This window comes from Mchenga conophoros, linkage group LG10 (assembly GCF_057382185.1).
Source record: "Mchenga conophoros isolate Kocher_MC1m ecotype Shallow Benthic linkage group LG10, M_conophoros_male_GT1.1, whole genome shotgun sequence".
Classification (NCBI taxonomy): Eukaryota; Metazoa; Chordata; class Actinopteri; order Cichliformes; family Cichlidae; genus Mchenga; species Mchenga conophoros.
In genome coordinates, this window is record NC_140535.1 from 5,876,509 (window position 1) to 5,894,980 (window position 18,472).

An 18,472-nucleotide genomic window follows, 5' to 3' on the forward strand; every position below is an offset into this window, starting at 1 on the left:
GTCGTGTAGTTGCATTATTTTTTGAAATCATATTCTCTCTAATAGTGCAGCTGATACCAGTGTTATGCAGTATGCCTTTAAGACAGTACTCAAAAAAACATGAATGCAAACATAGATCCCTGGTGCTAGGGTATCAGTGTGGACAGAGTGCGTAGCATTTCCTCTAGCAAAATGCAAACAGCGAAGGTCAGAGTGAAGAAGGGAAGGCTTTATTGATTCCTATCCACATATTCTTGTTTTGTTCAGCAAGTGGATTCTCATTGTCAGACCTCAGCTGGAAGGCCTGCTTTGCACAGAGCTGTCCTTGATCAGGCAAGTGTTTGATAGCTTCTCAGCAAGTGTTTGGAAACTGTCTCGTTGTGTGTGGAGGGGTTGGCTTGTTCTTTGTTATATGCAGTGCAAGTGAGGATGTGTGTAAAGGGAGAATGATAACAGTAGAGGAAATGAGAAGTGAGCTTGCTCGGTGTGGGGGTATGCTGCTGTTCTGTCTGTTTTAGTCTGTAAAATGTGTTGGAATTTTTTTTGGTGAGGGTTAGAAACTGCTGTTCGCCACATAACACAACCACTCTGGGTATGAGCTGATATCTGTGACTTTATTGTGCAGTGCCTGAAGACAATTTGAAACAGAATGGAATATGAGGTTAACTGTTAAAGTTTCAGATGTACTTTTAGCTGATATGAGTCTACAGTAAGCATATGTCCTGTTTGTAATGCATTAAAACTCATTAATAGTTTGTTTACTGCAAATGCTTTGAATAGGTCTAAATGTAGTGAATTGGTTTTCCTGTTAACGGTGATAATCTAAATTGGAATATCTGAAATTAGATGATACAATTCATCAAATGTCAGTGGAGGAAAAGTCCCTGGCTCACCAGACCATTAAAGTTTTGACATGCTTTTGAAAAACAAATGTCAGTTGGAGTTGGTTCAAACAAGGTCATTTGGACACAGACTCTGTCTTTAACTAAGACTGCACATAAAAAACTTGGTGCAGTTTCAGATAATGAGACTTGGATCCCTGATCTGAAAACTTAAAACTGCCCTGTCTGAAGTCTTCAATTAGGGTTTGATGTTAAACTGGCAAAGACTGAAATTCTGAATGTGTGCACGATACAGTTACACCCCCCAATTAAAGATACTGAGAGTAAATTCTATTCTCTAACTCTGTATTTTATTATCTTGCAAAATACAGGCTCTTGCACTTTATTCCCTAGTTTGTCATGTCACTGTGGGTGTGTGCGGGTGGAATCGAGAACCTAATAGGTCATGCTGTGAGTTTCCTAGCAATTAGCCCATCGCTCATAGATTGATTTGTCTGTAAAATGGAGGTCATGTTGTGAGGTGTCAGTGAGACTCGGCCCAGAGCATACAGCCTGGATCACATACAGTGGCCTTCTTGTGTTTGCTGTCTCTGCTTGAACTCATAGGCTTTGGCAGTGACTGTAATTCTTTTGATGGGTTATTAGCTGTCTGCTTCTCATCCCCTGGTGTGTACGTGTTAGAATTTGTGCTTCTGAAATATTTTGCCACTGCCTCTTCCTCTTTTTACGCCAACATGCAGATGTAGCTGCTTGTTCCTGTTTGATCAAACACATGGAAGCCTCATTCCTCTTACAGTAGAGAGAGAATGTGTGGCTTTACTCTCCTGTCACCAATGTTCTTTGTAAAGCACTGGCTAAATGTTGCATTATATGGAAAATACAGAATGGATCAACTGTCATTCATTATTAGTTATCAACCTTTCAATTAATATCTGATAACAAAATTTCCCTTTAACTATATATATATATATATAAAATTCCCCACTCGCCCCTGTGGGCGGTCAATCCTTCAAGCTCGGGTCCTCTACAAGAGGCCTGGGAGCTTGAGGGTCCTGTGCAGTATCTTAGCTGTTCCTAGGACTGCACTCTTCTGGACAGAGATCTCCGCTGTTGCTCCCGGGATCTGCTGGAGCCACTCGCCTAGCTTGGGAGTCACTGCACCTAGTGCACCGATTACCACTGTGTGACGTACGCTATGCACAGATACACCCACACACAGGTTGTTATCATCAGATTCCACGTTTATTGCGAGTGTCCACGGAATTATAACAGAACACCGTCTGACAGCGGTCGGTTCCCGCAGAGTCTTCCTCCACCGCTCCTCTCCACCTCACTATATAAAGGGAAGGAAAACCACCATCAGTCCAAAATCGCCATCAGCTGTTCTCACCAGCACCGCCCCGTTGAGCTCACTGCATCACTCCTCCCCTGCAGCCGCGCCCCGGACCACACCTCCGCCACATACCCCCACCGCCCGACTGAGGCCGGGGAGCCTTCCGGCCGAACCTACTCCCCCCCCCCCCGCGAGCGAGAGAGGAAATTGGCCACCTGCATCTGCGCCCCCGGCCTAGAACTTAAAGGGCTGTAAAGCCAGATACCACCGGGCGATCCGGGCGTTGGCATCTTTCATGCGGTGGAGCCACGGCAGCGGGGCGTGGTCCGAGCAGAGGGTGAATGAGCGCCCCAGGAGGTAATAGCGAAAGGAGTCGACCGCCCACCGGATAGCCAAGCACTCCTTCTCCACGGTGCTGTACCGTCTTTCACGCTCTGCCAGCTTCCGGCTGATGTAAAGAACGGGACGGTCGGCCCCCCGCACCTGCTGGGACAAAACGGCCCCCAGCCCCCTGTTCGAGGCGTCAGTCTGCAGAACAAAAGGGAGGGAAAAGTTAGGAGTGTGAAGCAGCGGCTCCCCACAGAGAGACTTTTTCACCTGCACAAACGCCGCCTGGCACGGCCCCGTCCACTGAACCAGATCTGGAGCACCCTTCCGGGTAAGGTCGGCTAAGGGGCTGGTCAGCTGCGCAAACCCTGGCACGAACCGGCGATAGTAACCTGCCAGCCCCAGAAACTGTCTCACCTCCTTTTTAGTCTTGGGGCACGGGCAGGTTGCGATAGCCGCCATCTTTTCCACCTGTGGACGCACCTGCCCGCCCCCCAAGTGGTACCCCAGATACTGTACCTCCCTCCCTCCAACCGCACACTTCTTCGGGTTGGCCGTGAGCCCCGCCCTCCTCAGGGACTCCAGGACCGCGGCCACCCGCTGCACATGCTCCACCCAGGTGTCGCTATGGATGATCACGTCATCCAAGTAAGCAGCAGCATACGCAGCGTGCGGGCGCAGCACCCGGTCCATGAGGCGCTGGAAAGTGGCAGGGGCCCCGAACAAGCCGAACGGAAGCGTAACGAACTGGTACAACCCGTACGGAGTGGAGAAGGCCGTTTTCTCCTTGGACTCGGCAGACAAAGGAATCTGCCAGTAGCCCTTGGTTAAATCCAGTGTCTTGAAAAAATGGGCCGTGCCCAGCCGATCCAGGAGCTCGTCGACCCGGGGCATGGGATAAGCATCAAAACGTGACACTTCATTCACCTTGCAATAGTCGACACAGAACCGTATAGACCCATCCTTCTTCACCACCAGAACGATGGGGCTACACCAGGCGCTGTGCGTCTCTTCTATCACTCCCATTCTCAGCATTTCAGCCAATTCCCTCTGCACAATTTGCCGTTTATGCTCAGGAAGCCTGTAGGGCCGTGAACGCACCGTCACGCCAGGCTGCGTTACAAAATGATGCTCAATGAGAGACGTTTGGCCGGGCAGGGGGGAGAACACATCAGCAAAACACTGTTGTAACGCGACAACGTCCGCTCTCTGGGCCTGTGTGAGATGGTCATCACAAGGGAGGGAGGCGGGGATGACGGAATTTGCCACCTCCGGCCCCAACTCATCTCTCTCCTTAACCAGGCTCACCAGCGACGCGGATTCAACCTCTCTCCACTTTTTAAGGAGATTGAGGTGATAAATCTGCAAGGCCCCACCCCTGTCCGACCGAGCGACCTCATAGTCAACGTCCCCGACTCGCCGGGTGACCACAAAGGGCCCTTGCCACTTGGCGAGCAACTTTGAACTGGAGGAAGGGAGTAACACAAGCACTTTGTCTCCTGGTGAAAATTGCCTGAGTCTAGCCCCTCTGTCATACAGGCGCTGCTGACGCTGCTGAGCCTGGAGCAAATTCTCCCGTGACAACCTCCCCAAAGTGTGGAGTTTCGCTCTCAGGTCCAGCACGTACTGGATCTCATTCTTGGCGGGGCTCGGACCGTCCTCCCAGCTTTCTTTAATCAGGTCGAGCACCCCACGTGGCCTCCTGCCGAACAGCAATTCAAAGGGAGAAAATCCCGTGGAGGCCTGGGGCACCTCCTGCACTGCGAATAACAGAGGGTCTAGCCAGCGATCCCAATTGCGCTCATCCTCGTTAATGAACTTACGAATCATGGACTTCAAAGTCTTATTCAGCCGCTCCACCAGCCCGTCCGTCTGAGGGTGGCAGACGCTGGTCCGAATAGATTTAATGCCCAGTAATTCGTACAGTTCCCGCAGTGTACAAGACATAAACGACGTGCCCTGGTCAGTCAGTATCTCTTTCGGGATTCCGACTCGGGAGATGACCTGAAACAGTGCCTGCGCCACACTCTTTGCAGAGATGGTGCGCAGCGGGACTGCTTCCGGGTACCGCGTTGCATAATCCACCAGGACTAACACAAAGCGGACCACCGTCACCTTCACCCTCCACATCTTCTCAAGCTCTTCTCTGAGCCCTTGGTATTTCTCGAGCTTCTCGTGTTCCTTCTTCCTGATGTTGCTGTCATTCGGAACCGCTACATCGATCACTACGGCCGTCTTCTCATGTTTGTCTACCACCACTATGTCCGGTTGTTAGCCGTCGGTATCTGGAAGTCCGTCTGTATCTGGAAGTCCCACAGGATCTTAGCTCGGTCATTCTCCATCACCCTTGGGGGCATCTCCCATTTTGACCCCGGGACTTCCAGGTTATACTCGGCACAGATGTTCCTGTACACTTTGCCGGCCACTTGGTTATGGCGTTCCATGTATGCCCTGCCTGCTAGCATCTTTTTTTTGTGTGTGTGCATCCCGTTTGGATCTTTAGCCATCAGAATTGTTGTCTTAAGGCCAAAAAAGATGCAAAGCGGATTTATTTTACCAAGTGGATCATCATGGCCTTGCCATATTGGTCCATTTGATTGACCTTTATTGTAATTACGAATTTATTTTATTTTCAGTTGCAACAAATGGGACAGACATGACTGGGGGATAGGACAGGGAGAAAGAATGAAAGAAAGAGAGGGAGAGAAAGAAAACCTGCTAGCATCTTACACCCTGCTGTTATGTGCTGGATTGTCTCTGGAGCATCTTTACACAGCCTGCACCTGGGGTCTTGCCTGGTGTGATAGACCCCAGCCTCAATGGATCTTGTGTTCAGTGCTTGTTCCTGTGCTGCCATGATTAGTGCTTCCGTGCTGTCTTTCAGTCCAGCTTTGTCCAGCCACTGGTAGGATTTCTGGATATCAGCCACCTCCTCTATCTGCCGGTGGTACATACCGTGCAGGGGCCTGTCCTTCCATGATGGTTCCTCACCTTCCTCCACTTTCTTGGGTTTCTGCTGCCTGAGGTATTCACTGTCAGTTGGGGCCATCTTCGTGATGTATTCGTGGATGTTCCTTGTCTCATCCTGGACTGTAGTGCTGACACTCACCAGTCTCCAGCCCCCTCCTTTCCGCTTAGCGTACAGCCTCCGGGTGCTGGACTTGGGGTGAAACCCTCCATGCATGGTAAGAAGCTTTCTTGTCGTGATGTCAGTGGCTTCTATCTCCTCCTTTGGCCAGCCTATTACCCCAGCGGGGTATCTGATCACTGGCAGGGCATAGGTGTTGATAGCCTGGATCTTGTTCTTACCGTTCAGCTGACTCCTTAGGACTTGCCTGACCCTCTGCAGGTACTTGGTGGTTGGAGCTTTCCTAGCAGCCTCTTCATGGTTCCCATTCACCTGTGGGATCCCCAGGTACTTGTAACTGTCCTCTATGTCTGCAATGTTGCCTTCTGGTAGTTCGATCCCCTCCGTTCTGACTACCTTCCCTCTCTTTGTTACCATCCGACTACACTTCTCCAGCCCGAACGACATTCCGATGTCATTGCTGTATATCCTGGTGGTGTGGATCAGTGAATCGATGTCTCGTTCACTCTTGGCATACAGCTTGATGTCATCCATGTACAGGAGGTGGCTGACAACTGCTCCATTCCGTAGTCGGTATCCGTAGCCAGTCTTGGCAATTATCTCACTGAGGGGGTTAAGGCCTATGCAGAACAGCAGTGGGGACAGAGCATCTCCTGCCAGTCTGCCAGTAGCTGGTGTTTTGTGCCTCTGGTATTCTTGCCCATCCCTTTCTGTGCCAGGCTCATGTATTGACCCATGTGCCTGTTCATCTTAGCTGCTATGATGCCTGACAGGAGCTTCCACGTGGTGCTGAGGTTATTGGTCGGTAGTTGGAGGGGACCGGCCCGTTCTGGGGGTCCTTGAGGATCAGGACTGTCCGGCCTTCGGCTAGCCATTCCGGGTGTCTCTCGTCAACTAGCAGCTAGTTCATTTGTGCTGCCAGGCGCTCGTGGAGTGCAGTCAGATTCTTCAGCCAGTAGGCATGAACCATGTCAGGGCCTGGTGCTGTCCAACTCTTCATACTGGAGACCCTTTCTTGAATATCTGCCACTGTGATGGTTACTGGACCCTGTTCAGGGAGGTTGCTGTGGTCTGCCCTCCGATCCACTAGCCACTGAGCATTGCCATTATGGGTTGTGTCCTTCTCCCATATGCTCTTCTAGTATTGTTCTGCCTCCAGCCTTGGTGGTGCTGTTCTCACATTGTTCCTCTGCCACTGAGAGTACACTTTGGCTGGTTCTGTTGAGAACAGCTGGTTTATTCTCTTGCCTTCTATCTCTCTGGTGTACCTCCTCAAGTGGCTGGCCAAGGCTGTGAGTCGTTGCTTGGCAGTTTCCAAGGCCTCAGGTATGGACAGCTTCCTGTACTTCCGATAGTTGGCTAACCTCCCTCCGTGCTACCTTGATCTTAGACTCTAGCCTCCTTCTCCATGGAGGGTACTGTCCCTTGTGGCTGTTCAACTGGCAGCCAAGCATCTCACTGATCACTGCTGCCGTATTGTAGTTCAGCTTGTTAGTGTCGGTAATCGTGGCTGTAGGTATCGTCCGTAGTGGCCAAGGCTGTGAGCTGTGGCTCTCAGCGAAGGCGGTTGCACTTTTCTCCTCTCCTCCTCACCCTTATCTTTCCTGCTTAGCCTCTATGTCCTTGTCTTGTCTCGTGTGCATTACTCTCCCTGGAATAGACTCACACGGTCGTTCTCTAAAGCCTAAAAGAGAATTATGGATTTGATCAACTGGTCTCTGAATGCTATTGACACCCTTTTCTCAACGAGAAGTCTGGGCTCGGGAGAGCCTGAGTGCCCTGGAGGGACTTTCCCTGCCGGATACACGATGGACGGGTGGCAGAACTGGAGGGTCATGTGCCTGGCGGGACTGTCGATCGAGGACGCTGAAGATATCTATCTATTCGGAACCGTGATAACAGGGTTTTTGCTGATCGGAGTTGGCTTAGCCCTGGTTTATCGGAGAAATAAGAAAGCAGAACCGGCTGTTCAAACCCCCACAAGGCTGCCCGCTGGAATCGAAGCGATGGGACGAGGCGCGACCTCTCACAACGAACGTAATATGGTCAACACCTTGGAGACGCTTGCATCGGCTGTGAAGGCTCAAAGTAACAACATTGAGCGTATGGGGGGATACATCAGAGAGAGGCCTGCTCAAAATGGGACCCTTGAGCGACAGTTGGAAGACATCGCCGAACGGATCACTGCAGCTGTGAGGTCTCAGAATCAAAAGAATGACAACACCATGGAACAGAAGTTTGATACCATCATGGGGAGGCTCGCGGCTCTCCAACGGGAGATCGAGAGGCCAGTGTCGGAGTGTTAGGGCAGCCTGAAAATTCTTCTTGGCTGCTCGCATGGAAATTTACAAAATCAACATCGAGATTGCGGACCCCCCATAACGCGTCAGCTGCAGGCCCAAGGCTGGAGCCGAACAATCACTCCCTGATAATGACTATGTTACGGCTATTCTTCCCGTCCCATGCAAGGACACCTGGATTGGCTGGAGGACTGTTTACTTAGCCTGATAGGCCGAAGGACACTGTCTCAGCTAAACTATGGACACGCACACACATACACTTACACTGATAAGCACTCACTCATCCCCCCTCCCTTTCCAACGCCTTCGATGCTTCTTGCCCCCTGGGAACACGAGGCGGGTCCCGGCCCGTGCTGTCGAATAGATGACGGCGCCGTCGTAGGATTGCTGCTGTGTTGCCTGGGGTTACTCCTCATCCCCTACCCATCCCTGTGGCTTGTCATGTCTTCCATACTGTTGTGCTGTGGACATTTATGTGCTTTGTGCAGAGGAGTTTTTTTTTTGTTTCCTGTTCTCGTGCTGTCCTACCATGGAAGCACAGCATGAGTGGAGGTCTCTTTTTTTCCTCTTGTACCTTCCCGTTGTTGTGTACATTTCAGTGTTTTTCTGTAATGCTACCGATCTCTGACTTGTAACCCCGTGTGATGTCTGTGTTATGTGTGTAAGGTCGGGGGGGGGGGGGGGGGGGGGGGGGTTCCATCGCGCTACAGGGCAACCTGCTAGTGACAAATAAAAGCTGTTTCATTCATAGTGCTGCATTAACATCATCTAGCAGACCTTCTGAGGGTACTTCACGTAATCTTGGCAACCGGCCATGGGGGGTCCAGGTTTCATGCTTGGCCATGATCCTATCTTTCAGGTCAGTTCCTCTCACACTCAACGATCCTTCTCCTATTGCACTTGGGGCTTGGTACCCAATCTCAGGTGGGGGTGATAATATCTCCCCCCTGACCTGGCTCCCCCTTGCCGTAGCATTTATGTTGTACCTCGTCAATCTCAAGCTGTGAGAGCAGTCCCTTCTTTCGAATGTTGGAACACTGAGCTACTAGTTGTTTCGCCGTCATTGTGGATGTTGGGTATCGAAGAATCCATAGGTCCCTCATCCTATTCATGTAACCCCTTCCGCCAGGGTTTCTTGCGTAGTAGCATTCCAACAACGCCCTGTTTTCGTCTCTTGCCCACCGATGCCTTCTTGTTCCAGTAGCCCACTTCTCGTCAGGGTGCCCTGGTTCCTCAACACCTGATGCGGACCTTGTTGATCGGGCGACGTCCAAGCTGGCATGCCTTCATATTTATCTGTCTCGCTCATGTCTGCGGTAGGTTTGCTTAGCATAGGGGGTCTAGCCTTAGGACCCGTACTGGATACAGATGCCCCAGGCGGGAATCGAACTTGCGATCCTCTGCTCCAAAGGCGTGTAGTCTAACCACTACATGTGTGTGTGTGTGTGTATTGTTAAAGGGAAATGGTTGATAACTGATAATGAAATGACAGTATTACATATCAATCTTAGTATAGTTTAAAATCTTTGATCCGTTAGATCTAACAATGTCTCAAGTTGAAAAAAAATAATTGAGGTGTTTTCAGTGTCCTAATTGTGTGTAGTTTGTGACTTCAGAGTTGAGATATAAGTAAAGTATTAGGACACTTGCAGCATCTGTCGTTTCTTTATGAAAATAGTACCTGGTTAAAAATATAAAGAAGACGTTAGACATCAAATGGCACAAAAAAGTAAAAGTAAGACAAAAAAGCACAGACTCCCAATTAATTTCAAAATAATCAGTCATCTGCATTTAGTGTTAGAGAGTTTATTTTATTTTTTCCATTACCACCTGTGGAGTTGCACTTGTCACTCATTTAGGTTCAAGACTTCAAGGTGCAGCTAGCCTCACTTTGAATATTCTTAGTAACACTGCAGTTTTTCAGCAACCTGGGCCAGGGATGGAAAGAGACATAGCTCCATGCTGGATCAGGTTTACAATTCAAGATGCAACATGATGAAGAGACTGACTTACATATCATGGTCATGGCTATCCTGCAGTCGATGAATCCGCCTGCAGAATAGATCGTGGCCACAGTCTCTTTCTCCCAGTTATTGTGAAATGAAAAGTATGGCACAACCAAGAGCCCTGGGGGTGGGATTTGCTTCAAGTTATCAGATGTCAGTAGTAATTCAGATTGATGAAAGATAAGAAAAACTGATTGCATGGGATGACGGACAGCTGTATCACTGATAAATCTGGCTATCTCTGACCCAGCCGAATTGACATCTGTGAGCACAGAGCAGTTTTATATATCAGCCTCTGGTAGTTATTCTGTCTCCGTCACACATGTTAGTGTGATGTCAACTGAGTTAAAGATCCCAGTATTTCTTTGTGCAAGCTAAGACATGTGTGAAGCGATGTGACATATTCTAAACCACATAACAAAACTCCTTTGCTCCTTTGTATGTATTTGAAACCAAAACAACTCTGAAAGCAAATTTTGGGAGACTACATGACATTTAGATAAAAGCTAAACTGTATAAAACCATTTCCAAACAATCTCAGCCTCTGGGTCTAACTTGGAATTTAGAATTAATTTACAATTTATTCCCATTTTCTTGTGGCAGCTCAATTTTTTGACAACTTTTTGACCTCGGTGTGTTTGTGTTTTTTTCTGTCACACACACACACACACACACACACACACACACACACACACACACACACACACACACATATATATATATATATATTAGGGGTGCAACGATACACAAAATTCACGGTTCGGTTCGGTTCGATACTTTGGTGTCACGGTTCAATATTTTTTCGATACAAAAAAAATGTTCATGCCTTTTTAATTTGTCATTTATTAAAATTATAAATATATATCCATCCATCCATTCGCTTCCGCTTATCCTTTTCAGGGTCGCAGGGGGCGCTGGAGCCTATCCCAGCTGTCATAGGGCGAAAGGCGGGGTACACCCTGGACAGGTCGCCAGTCTGTCGCAGGGCTAACACATAGGGACAGACAACCAACTCAAAAGTACAGTTTTTAAATTTAACCCTAACCCTTGTGCGTGTTTTTTATTTTGACAGCGAATGCGCACCTGCGGACCACTTATGTGCAGCCCTGGTTATTTAGCTCGTCATATTGCAGCCACAGAAATTCTTTTGTCCATGAAACCATAAAGCTGCACTTTCTTTTTGCCTTATAGTCTGATTTGTCATAACTTCTCCGTTTTGTGGTAAGCTTTTCTTTGGCGGTCACTTCTTCACCCTGACCTGTCTTATTTGGCTGAGCAGAACTAAAATATATATCGTGTTGCTTTTACACACACACTCACATAAGCTCAGCGATTCTCTGCGCGATCAACCTCTCACATGTTTAAGCTGCGGGAGATTTCACTTGTCATGTTTGCATAGTAAGCTAACGATTAATAAGACGATGTCAGAGGAATTGGTGCACAAATTATCATCACTCACAGATCAGTGCTGTCGCTCTCTATACACAGTTCGCACGATTGCAAAGTGAAAGCAAAAAAACAAGCGCAAATTCAAACGCGATTACAATATGTCACATATTGACAGTGGCTCACCAATGCCAATGACATAATTACCCAGCTACATTTCTGAAAGAATGCAAAAGCATTGACATATATTTTTCCTTCCTACAATAGCCGGACGGGCAGGGAAGAGATAGATTTTGGTAGCCCGACTGAAAAAAATCGCTAGCCCCTGGACGTCGGGCTAGCGATATTGCAAGCCCTGTATCTGATTGAGGAATCACTCATCTTTGGAAAAGAGAGTTTATTACAGAGAAATGTCTCTTTCCAAAATAAAAGCTATACTATCCGCTTCTTCTGGGCTATATTCTCAGCAGCATAAGGAGAATCATGTGCTAACAGCTGTCTAAATGACTCGGCTAAAGTTAGTAGCATGCTTGTTGTTTTTGTCTTTGCACTAGGATGATGTCGGCGTAAATGTGCAGTCATATTCGTTGTGTTCCCACTAGTGCTTTCAGGTTGATCTCGTTGAAATGACCTTAACGCCACAGCACGGCAAATCTCCGTTAACAAGCTACCGCCGATCGCCCCGTGCATGGGGCTAGACGGCCAACACGTTAACGAGCTAACTGCGCTAACACACTAGTTCCCACCAATGTAATTGAGCATTGCATGGCACATCCAACATACTGTTTTACTTTAGTCCATGACTCGCTTACCTTCAGGGTCATACGTCACATGAAAACCAAAATAATTCCAAACGCCAGATCTGAATGTTGCAAGGAGAGCTTAACTTCTGTCTTGCTAGCTTGCCCTGCGCTCTTCCTTCTGACTATGCTGTCTGTGTTGAGCGCTCAGTGGATCTGCGCTCGACAGTGCAGCCTAGGCGGAGTAGTCGAACGCAGATTCACTGAGCGCTCAACACAGACAGCATCGTCAGAAGGAAAGTTGATAAAATAAATTACAAATGTTGTATTGTTCGATACATATGCGTACCGAACCGAAAGCACTGTATCGAACGGTTCAATATCGATACGAATATCGTTGCACCCCTAATATATATATATATATGTATATATATATTTTTTTTTTCCCCTGAGTTCTAGTTCTTAGGTTTTGCTGCTGTGCCTCTGTGTTTTCATGTATGTTCTTTTCCTGTCTCAGCATGTATCATATGTTTCCTGTTTTACTTTGATAGTTCCTCATCTTGTGTTAGTATATTCTGTGTTGCTTCCTTCCATTCTCGTGTGTCTGTGGCTGTATCCCAATTCAGGGTCTGCAGCCTTAAAGTACGCAGTCTAAACGATCCTCAAGGGCCACGTACTTAAGACAGCTAAGGCTGGAAGTGCGAGGCTTGTGAAATGGGACGGTCTAGCCCCCGTTGCGCTGCCCAGGTTGCCTAGCAACCATGATACTAACAGCTAGAAACGTTTCATACAGCTTTGTTTAACAGAAATGAAGGAGAAAATCATTTGTTCATTTGTTTGTTTGTTTCTACATGAGCTTTGATCATTCTCTGTAAGATTAAGGTCAGCTATTGAACGGCGTATATTTTAAAATAAAGGCTTTAAAACCAAGTTAGTACAAATGTCACTAATGTCACATAACTTTGCCGACATGTGGCCAACAGTAATGTTTTAATGTTCTTCGTTATTAAACATTTGCAAATAAATAAGTGACATAATATTCAGTACTTACTTAAAGTTTACTCTTTGGGCACCCCTCATCCGCCGTTCTTTTTCGGCAAAATTATCCACACCCACTGCCGCGCTATGCATTCTGGGATATGGTGGGCCACGAAGTCTACACCGCCACGTCCTTAAAATTCAGGGAAATGAAGGACGCATTTGAGGGCCACATTTCGAGCAGCCTTCAAATTGGGACAGCCTTCGTCGCGTCGCTGTGACGTAATCGGCCTTAAAATGCGGCCTTTAAGGCTGCAGACCCTGAATTGGGATACAGCCTATGTGTGATTAATCCCAGATGTGTTTCTCTCCTGGTCCCCATTCCCTCATTACTAGGGATGGGTACCGGTGTTCTGACATAAACGGTAAAAACCAGACCGAAAAGCAGCACACATTTCGGTGCTTTTTTTTCCTGAGCTGTGATACACTTCTAGCCAATCATTTTACGTTACCGAGGATAGTAGGCGGGCCCAGGTACGTACGTTCTTTTAGAGCAGAGCTACAGATTAAAAATGTCCAAGGCGAAGTGGTCAAAAGTCTGGCTGTACTTCACAGCAAAATATGCAAACTCAGCAGCCTGCAACAAGTGCTTTAAGCTGATACTGTGATACTGTCAAAGGAGGTAACACCTCAAATCCGATGAAACACCTGGCGACGCATAGCGTTTTTTTTAAAAGCCCAGAAATGCGCCGTATTTGATAGCTTGCTGCGAGACCTCACACCGAGCACATCTACTGCGGGTGGGTTGCCTGTTATGCAACATCCCCCAAAAACACGAAGAGTAGAGTACTGACCCCTAGCCCTGCCAGTGTAGCAGAAATGATGACGGATGATGATGGCAGCAGCAGCCGTTCTTCTCTGCGTGAGTAGCTTAATGTTGTTCGTGTGTAATTTACGTTGAGTAGGCTAACCACGTTATTACATTAATGCATGTAAGGTGAACTAGCAAACATCATCATAGTTACATGCGGCTGTCTTCTTGTTTGATGGCAGATAATCCCTGCACACTGGCCAAGAAGGCTAAAATGACCAAAGAAAAAGTGGAAAACAGTTAAACATGAGAGGTTTAGGACAAAGTTTGTGTTTTTTCCATTGTTTAAGCACTGCTTCCAGCCAAGAGTGATATCATATATGCCCCATAGCTGCAGAAAAGGCTAACATTGTTATCTTTTTACAAAAAACAGCTGAACATGAGAGGTTTTTGGACCAATTTTTTGTTCTCCATTCTTTAAGCACCGGTTTGAGCACCGGTTTGAGCACCGTTTGAGCACCGGCACCGTTTCAAAAGTACCGGTTTGGCACCGGTATCGGATAAAACCTAAACGATACCCATCCCTACTCGTTACCCTGTTGTATTTGGTGTCTGTTGGTGGCTGACCTAGAGAAGTGCATAATAACAACTTATAATCAGTTGGTTTTAAAAGTGAGTATAATAGTGATCTATGTATATATTCCTGGAAGGAAACTGTAAAAGCATCTAAAAGCACATCAGTTTTGATGTGCTTTTAGATGCTTCCAAAGTATTTGACACAGTCAACCATCAGAAGTTGTTGATCAAATTGTAAAGCAAAGGGGTCTCTTTATATCTAATTATAATGATATACTTTTTGTACTCACATCAAACTATGCAAGTTGAGTGCGGTAAGGATGTATCAAAAACTTTTTCTGTATCTAATGAGTCGATGTGGAATATTGTTCCCTGTTTTCTTCATTTTGTATCTTGATGATATTTCAGTCAAGTTAAATGATTAAGGACTGGTTGTATGGTGGGTAACCTTCTTGTTAATCATTTAATGCACCCTGATGATTTGGTCTTTTAGTCTACTACAGTCCAGGATAGTAGCAATTACTTGGAGTTTGTGCTAGTTATTGTGCTCAGTATGATATTTTGTTTAACCTCCTAAGACCTGAACTCTTTCATGGCAGCTCTGACAAAAACAAGATTGACATATGAGGACATTTGTTTTAAATTTCAATAGAACATTTGCAGTATAATGTCCTCATAAGTGATTATCAGGCCCCTGTAGAGTAAAATTTTGTATTTTGGTCTAGACATCCCAAAATGTGATGTCCACATATGTGGATGCCAGGTCCTAGGAGGTTAAAAGAGTTCTAAAAAGAGTGTTGTTGTGATTGCTACAACTAAGGAGGATCAGAAGTGAGATTGGATGGAATCTTTGTCTTTAGCAGACAAAGTATTGGATCTGGTAAGCAAAGTGAAGCCTATTGTACCCCTTTGGATACAGCTCATTTGTGGTATTATTACAGTAAAGCCATGATGAAAAACCTGCAGGAGGCTTTTCAGGATACACTTAGAATTTTCCTCAGACTTACAAGACTTACAAGATTGTTTGTGATACTTCTTTTTTACGATATGAACTAGTCTAATCTGAAATATATATATATTTTTAAAAATAATCTCATCATCACATTGCTTAGCATTGCTTTGCTTATTTTCTACCTCTCTTTGAAGGATCCATACAGAGGGGGATTAGCGAGTCTCTGCTCTGCTATTGTTTTTTTCTTTTTCTTTTTTGTCTATGCGATCCTACTAGGGAGGCATTAGGATGTGGCATGGTACACCAATGAAAAGGTGTACCATGCCACATCCTACTGGTTTCTATGCGATATTCATATGCCATGCATTGATCTTTCTTCTATCTAATCCAAACTGTGATCTAATGCTTTAAAATGCAGGAAGTATTCCTATCCAGGGTAATAATCTTTAAACATTACATGAACAAAAAAAGAAATATACCAGTTAGATGTTAAAATGTCACAGTTTTAACTTTCAGTGGGTAGGCTAATACAATTGGGTTGTCAAAAAAATTAATACTTAATATAACTAGAAGCTAAAAATTATTATAAAAATAAATAGTCATTTGCAACAGTATTTATTTACACAGTGCCGTCTTGGCCTCATTCACTCGCACACACACACTTGACAGAGCTGCACTGCTGGCAGGCACACAGCTCCTCCCTACACAAACCCCCTCAGAAATAGTTGAAATAGTTAATGTTCATACCAGCGAACAACAGTTTAGGAAGAATTTACAACACTGAATATTTAATATTTAATAGTGATCGTAAATTTAAATTTGACTGGTACACAAATTGATATTAGCTCTTAAATTATTAGCAATCACCCGATAGCCACGGTAACTGTCTGTAGTTAGATAAAAGATGAATAATTATGGGTCATGAATGGAATGTTGAGCCGTCACAGAGCAGATTAGGAACATGTGGAGAACTGGGCAGGATGCTGCCTGTACAGTGTAGTAAAGCTGAACTGTAGCCGAACTGAGTAGAAAGTCCAGAATTATATCCAAAAGTTCAGATCATAGTAGCGAGTCTCAGGGTGAGGAGCAGAGCTGAGGAGGTGAAGAGCTGCAGATTGAGGAAGAGCAGTATGAATGCTGGATAAGAGAGAGGCTGCAGATGTGGACAAGATGAGAACTTCTCTACTCTAAAATGATTTGTTAAAATGTTTTTCTAACTGGGTTGTAGCCAGTTCACAGGTTACTTTTAAAATGCAGTCAGTTGTTTCATAGTGAGCACTCTTTTTTTTTTTTTACTAATACCACATACTATCCAAAGATTATTTTTTAACTTTTTCACAAGGCTCTTCTTGTACAACAATTAAAGTATTTACATTTGTCAGATATTGTGCTGTTGTACTATGTCATTATTTGTAACGTTTAAGATCTTTAATGAAATGATCTCAAGAAACAAAAACCCTAAACTCTAAGTCTTAAATATATATTTTGTTGTTTTTGTTATTTATTCCTTAGAATTGGGAAAGTTTATTAAAAAAAATTAGCAACTTATTTTTTCAAATTACTTGTTCACCATTACTTCTCAAAATTTTACTTATGGTATCAAAAAAGGTGTAGGGTATTAAGGACTTTCCTGGGTGTTGGTATTTAGTTTGAAATTCAAGCATCATGACAATCCCATACTATAACCTATACCACAAATGTTTCAATACTGAAACATTGATTTAGTACAGAAATAACATTTAGTAATATTTTATATATATTAAACATGGCACAAAAAAGATTAAACCTTAAAATACACTGTAGGTGCAGAATATCATGTATTTATTAAAGGACAATATACGAGTTTTGTGTTTTGATTTATAGTAAAATACATATTCATACATTAAGGTTTTACAGAAAGACTGTGACATTTAACAACAACAAGCAAACAAAAACCTCATGAGAGCTTGCTGTATTGTTGTACTGATTGCTGCTTTGTTATCACAAAGAATACAAATATGCCAAATTTTGAAATGTCTGAAATGTGAAATATATCTTAGCTCAAAGCAGATTAAAGGAAAGAAAAGAGGGACTGAATAAATGAATACTGTACTTTAAACATCACACTCTTGGTGCAGCTTTCATTACTGATGTTGGCCCACTGTCTGATTGAGGTCTGTGTCTTGTTAAACCTTTGTGCAAATCTGTCTGTCGAAGGGAGTGAGGGAAGAGAAGTTACTACATAAAATTATAATCTTCAACTGGACTGATATTAAATGTGTCTTTCAGTACTACACAAATGTACAAATATGAATGATTTGAAATGGCTTAGTGTTAATCAAGGTTATTCTAGTCAACTAAAACTGAGCTAAAAACTAAAGTGTGAAAAATTTATTTAATAAATAAGAATAATATGATAAAATAAAAAAACAGAACAATATTTTATATTTTAAAGAAAATCTTTCAATTTATATAGTTCAAATTTGAACTTGACTATGATTCAACTGTCTTCAGAGTATTGTACGGTAAAAGCTCTTATGTATTTCATAAATCCTAAAACTAACTGAAACTAAACTGAAAACCCAAATTTAGTATAAAATAAATGTGTATTATGTGTATGATGTGTATTAATCTTTAGACATGAAAACATTTTATATTGTCAGAGTTCCTGGGTCGGTGACCCAGTGTTTTCAGTTTTGTTCATGTTCAGTTTATTTTGCCACTTCCATGTTCTCACTTCCTGCTTTTCCTGTGTCAGCTCGTCTCGTGTCATTAGCCAGATTATTTTCAGCGGTGTACTCACCGGTCTCTCATTATCATCCTCATCAGTCTATGTATTTAAGCCCTCTCTTCCCTTCAGCCCTTGTTGTGTCATTGATGTTCGTGTGATGTTATGTTGTCGTTTCCGCCTGCGTTCAGTCAGCCAGCCATCCAGTTAGTCTTTTGTTCATTCAGTCAGCCGTCCAGCCAGCCATTTCCTACCTCGGTTCTGTTTGTTCACTCCATCGGCAATAAACGCCCACCTTCACCTACCTACCTGTGAGTCCAGCATTTGGGTCCTCCTTCTCTCATCCACGACACTACTCCTGACATATATCTGATATTTTATACTGAATTTTATCCCTGACACTTAGGGTTAGGGATAGTGTTAAAGGAACTAATCAGTAATTAGAAA

General features: G+C 44.8%; 2 protein-coding genes across 3 annotated transcripts in view; both read left to right on the forward strand.

Moving 5' to 3' along the window:
- The window catches only part of opcml (opioid binding protein/cell adhesion molecule-like), a 449,624-nt gene that overhangs the window by 224,252 nt on the left and 206,900 nt on the right, over positions 1 to 18,472 (forward strand). The gene's annotated exons all lie outside the window — the stretch shown is intronic.
- On the forward strand, positions 7,267 to 8,388 carry LOC146565276 (uncharacterized). The gene has a single exon (XM_085287906.1). It carries the CDS (start codon positions 7,267 to 7,269, stop codon positions 7,873 to 7,875), a length of 609 nt encoding a protein of 202 aa, XP_085144032.1. The 3' UTR covers positions 7,876 to 8,388.

Bases quoted from the DNA above. Each gene is read 5' to 3' on its own strand.
- LOC146565276 (XM_085287906.1), top strand. From the start codon at position 7,267: ATGGATTTGATCAACTGGTCTCTGAATGCTATTGACACCCTTTTCTCA.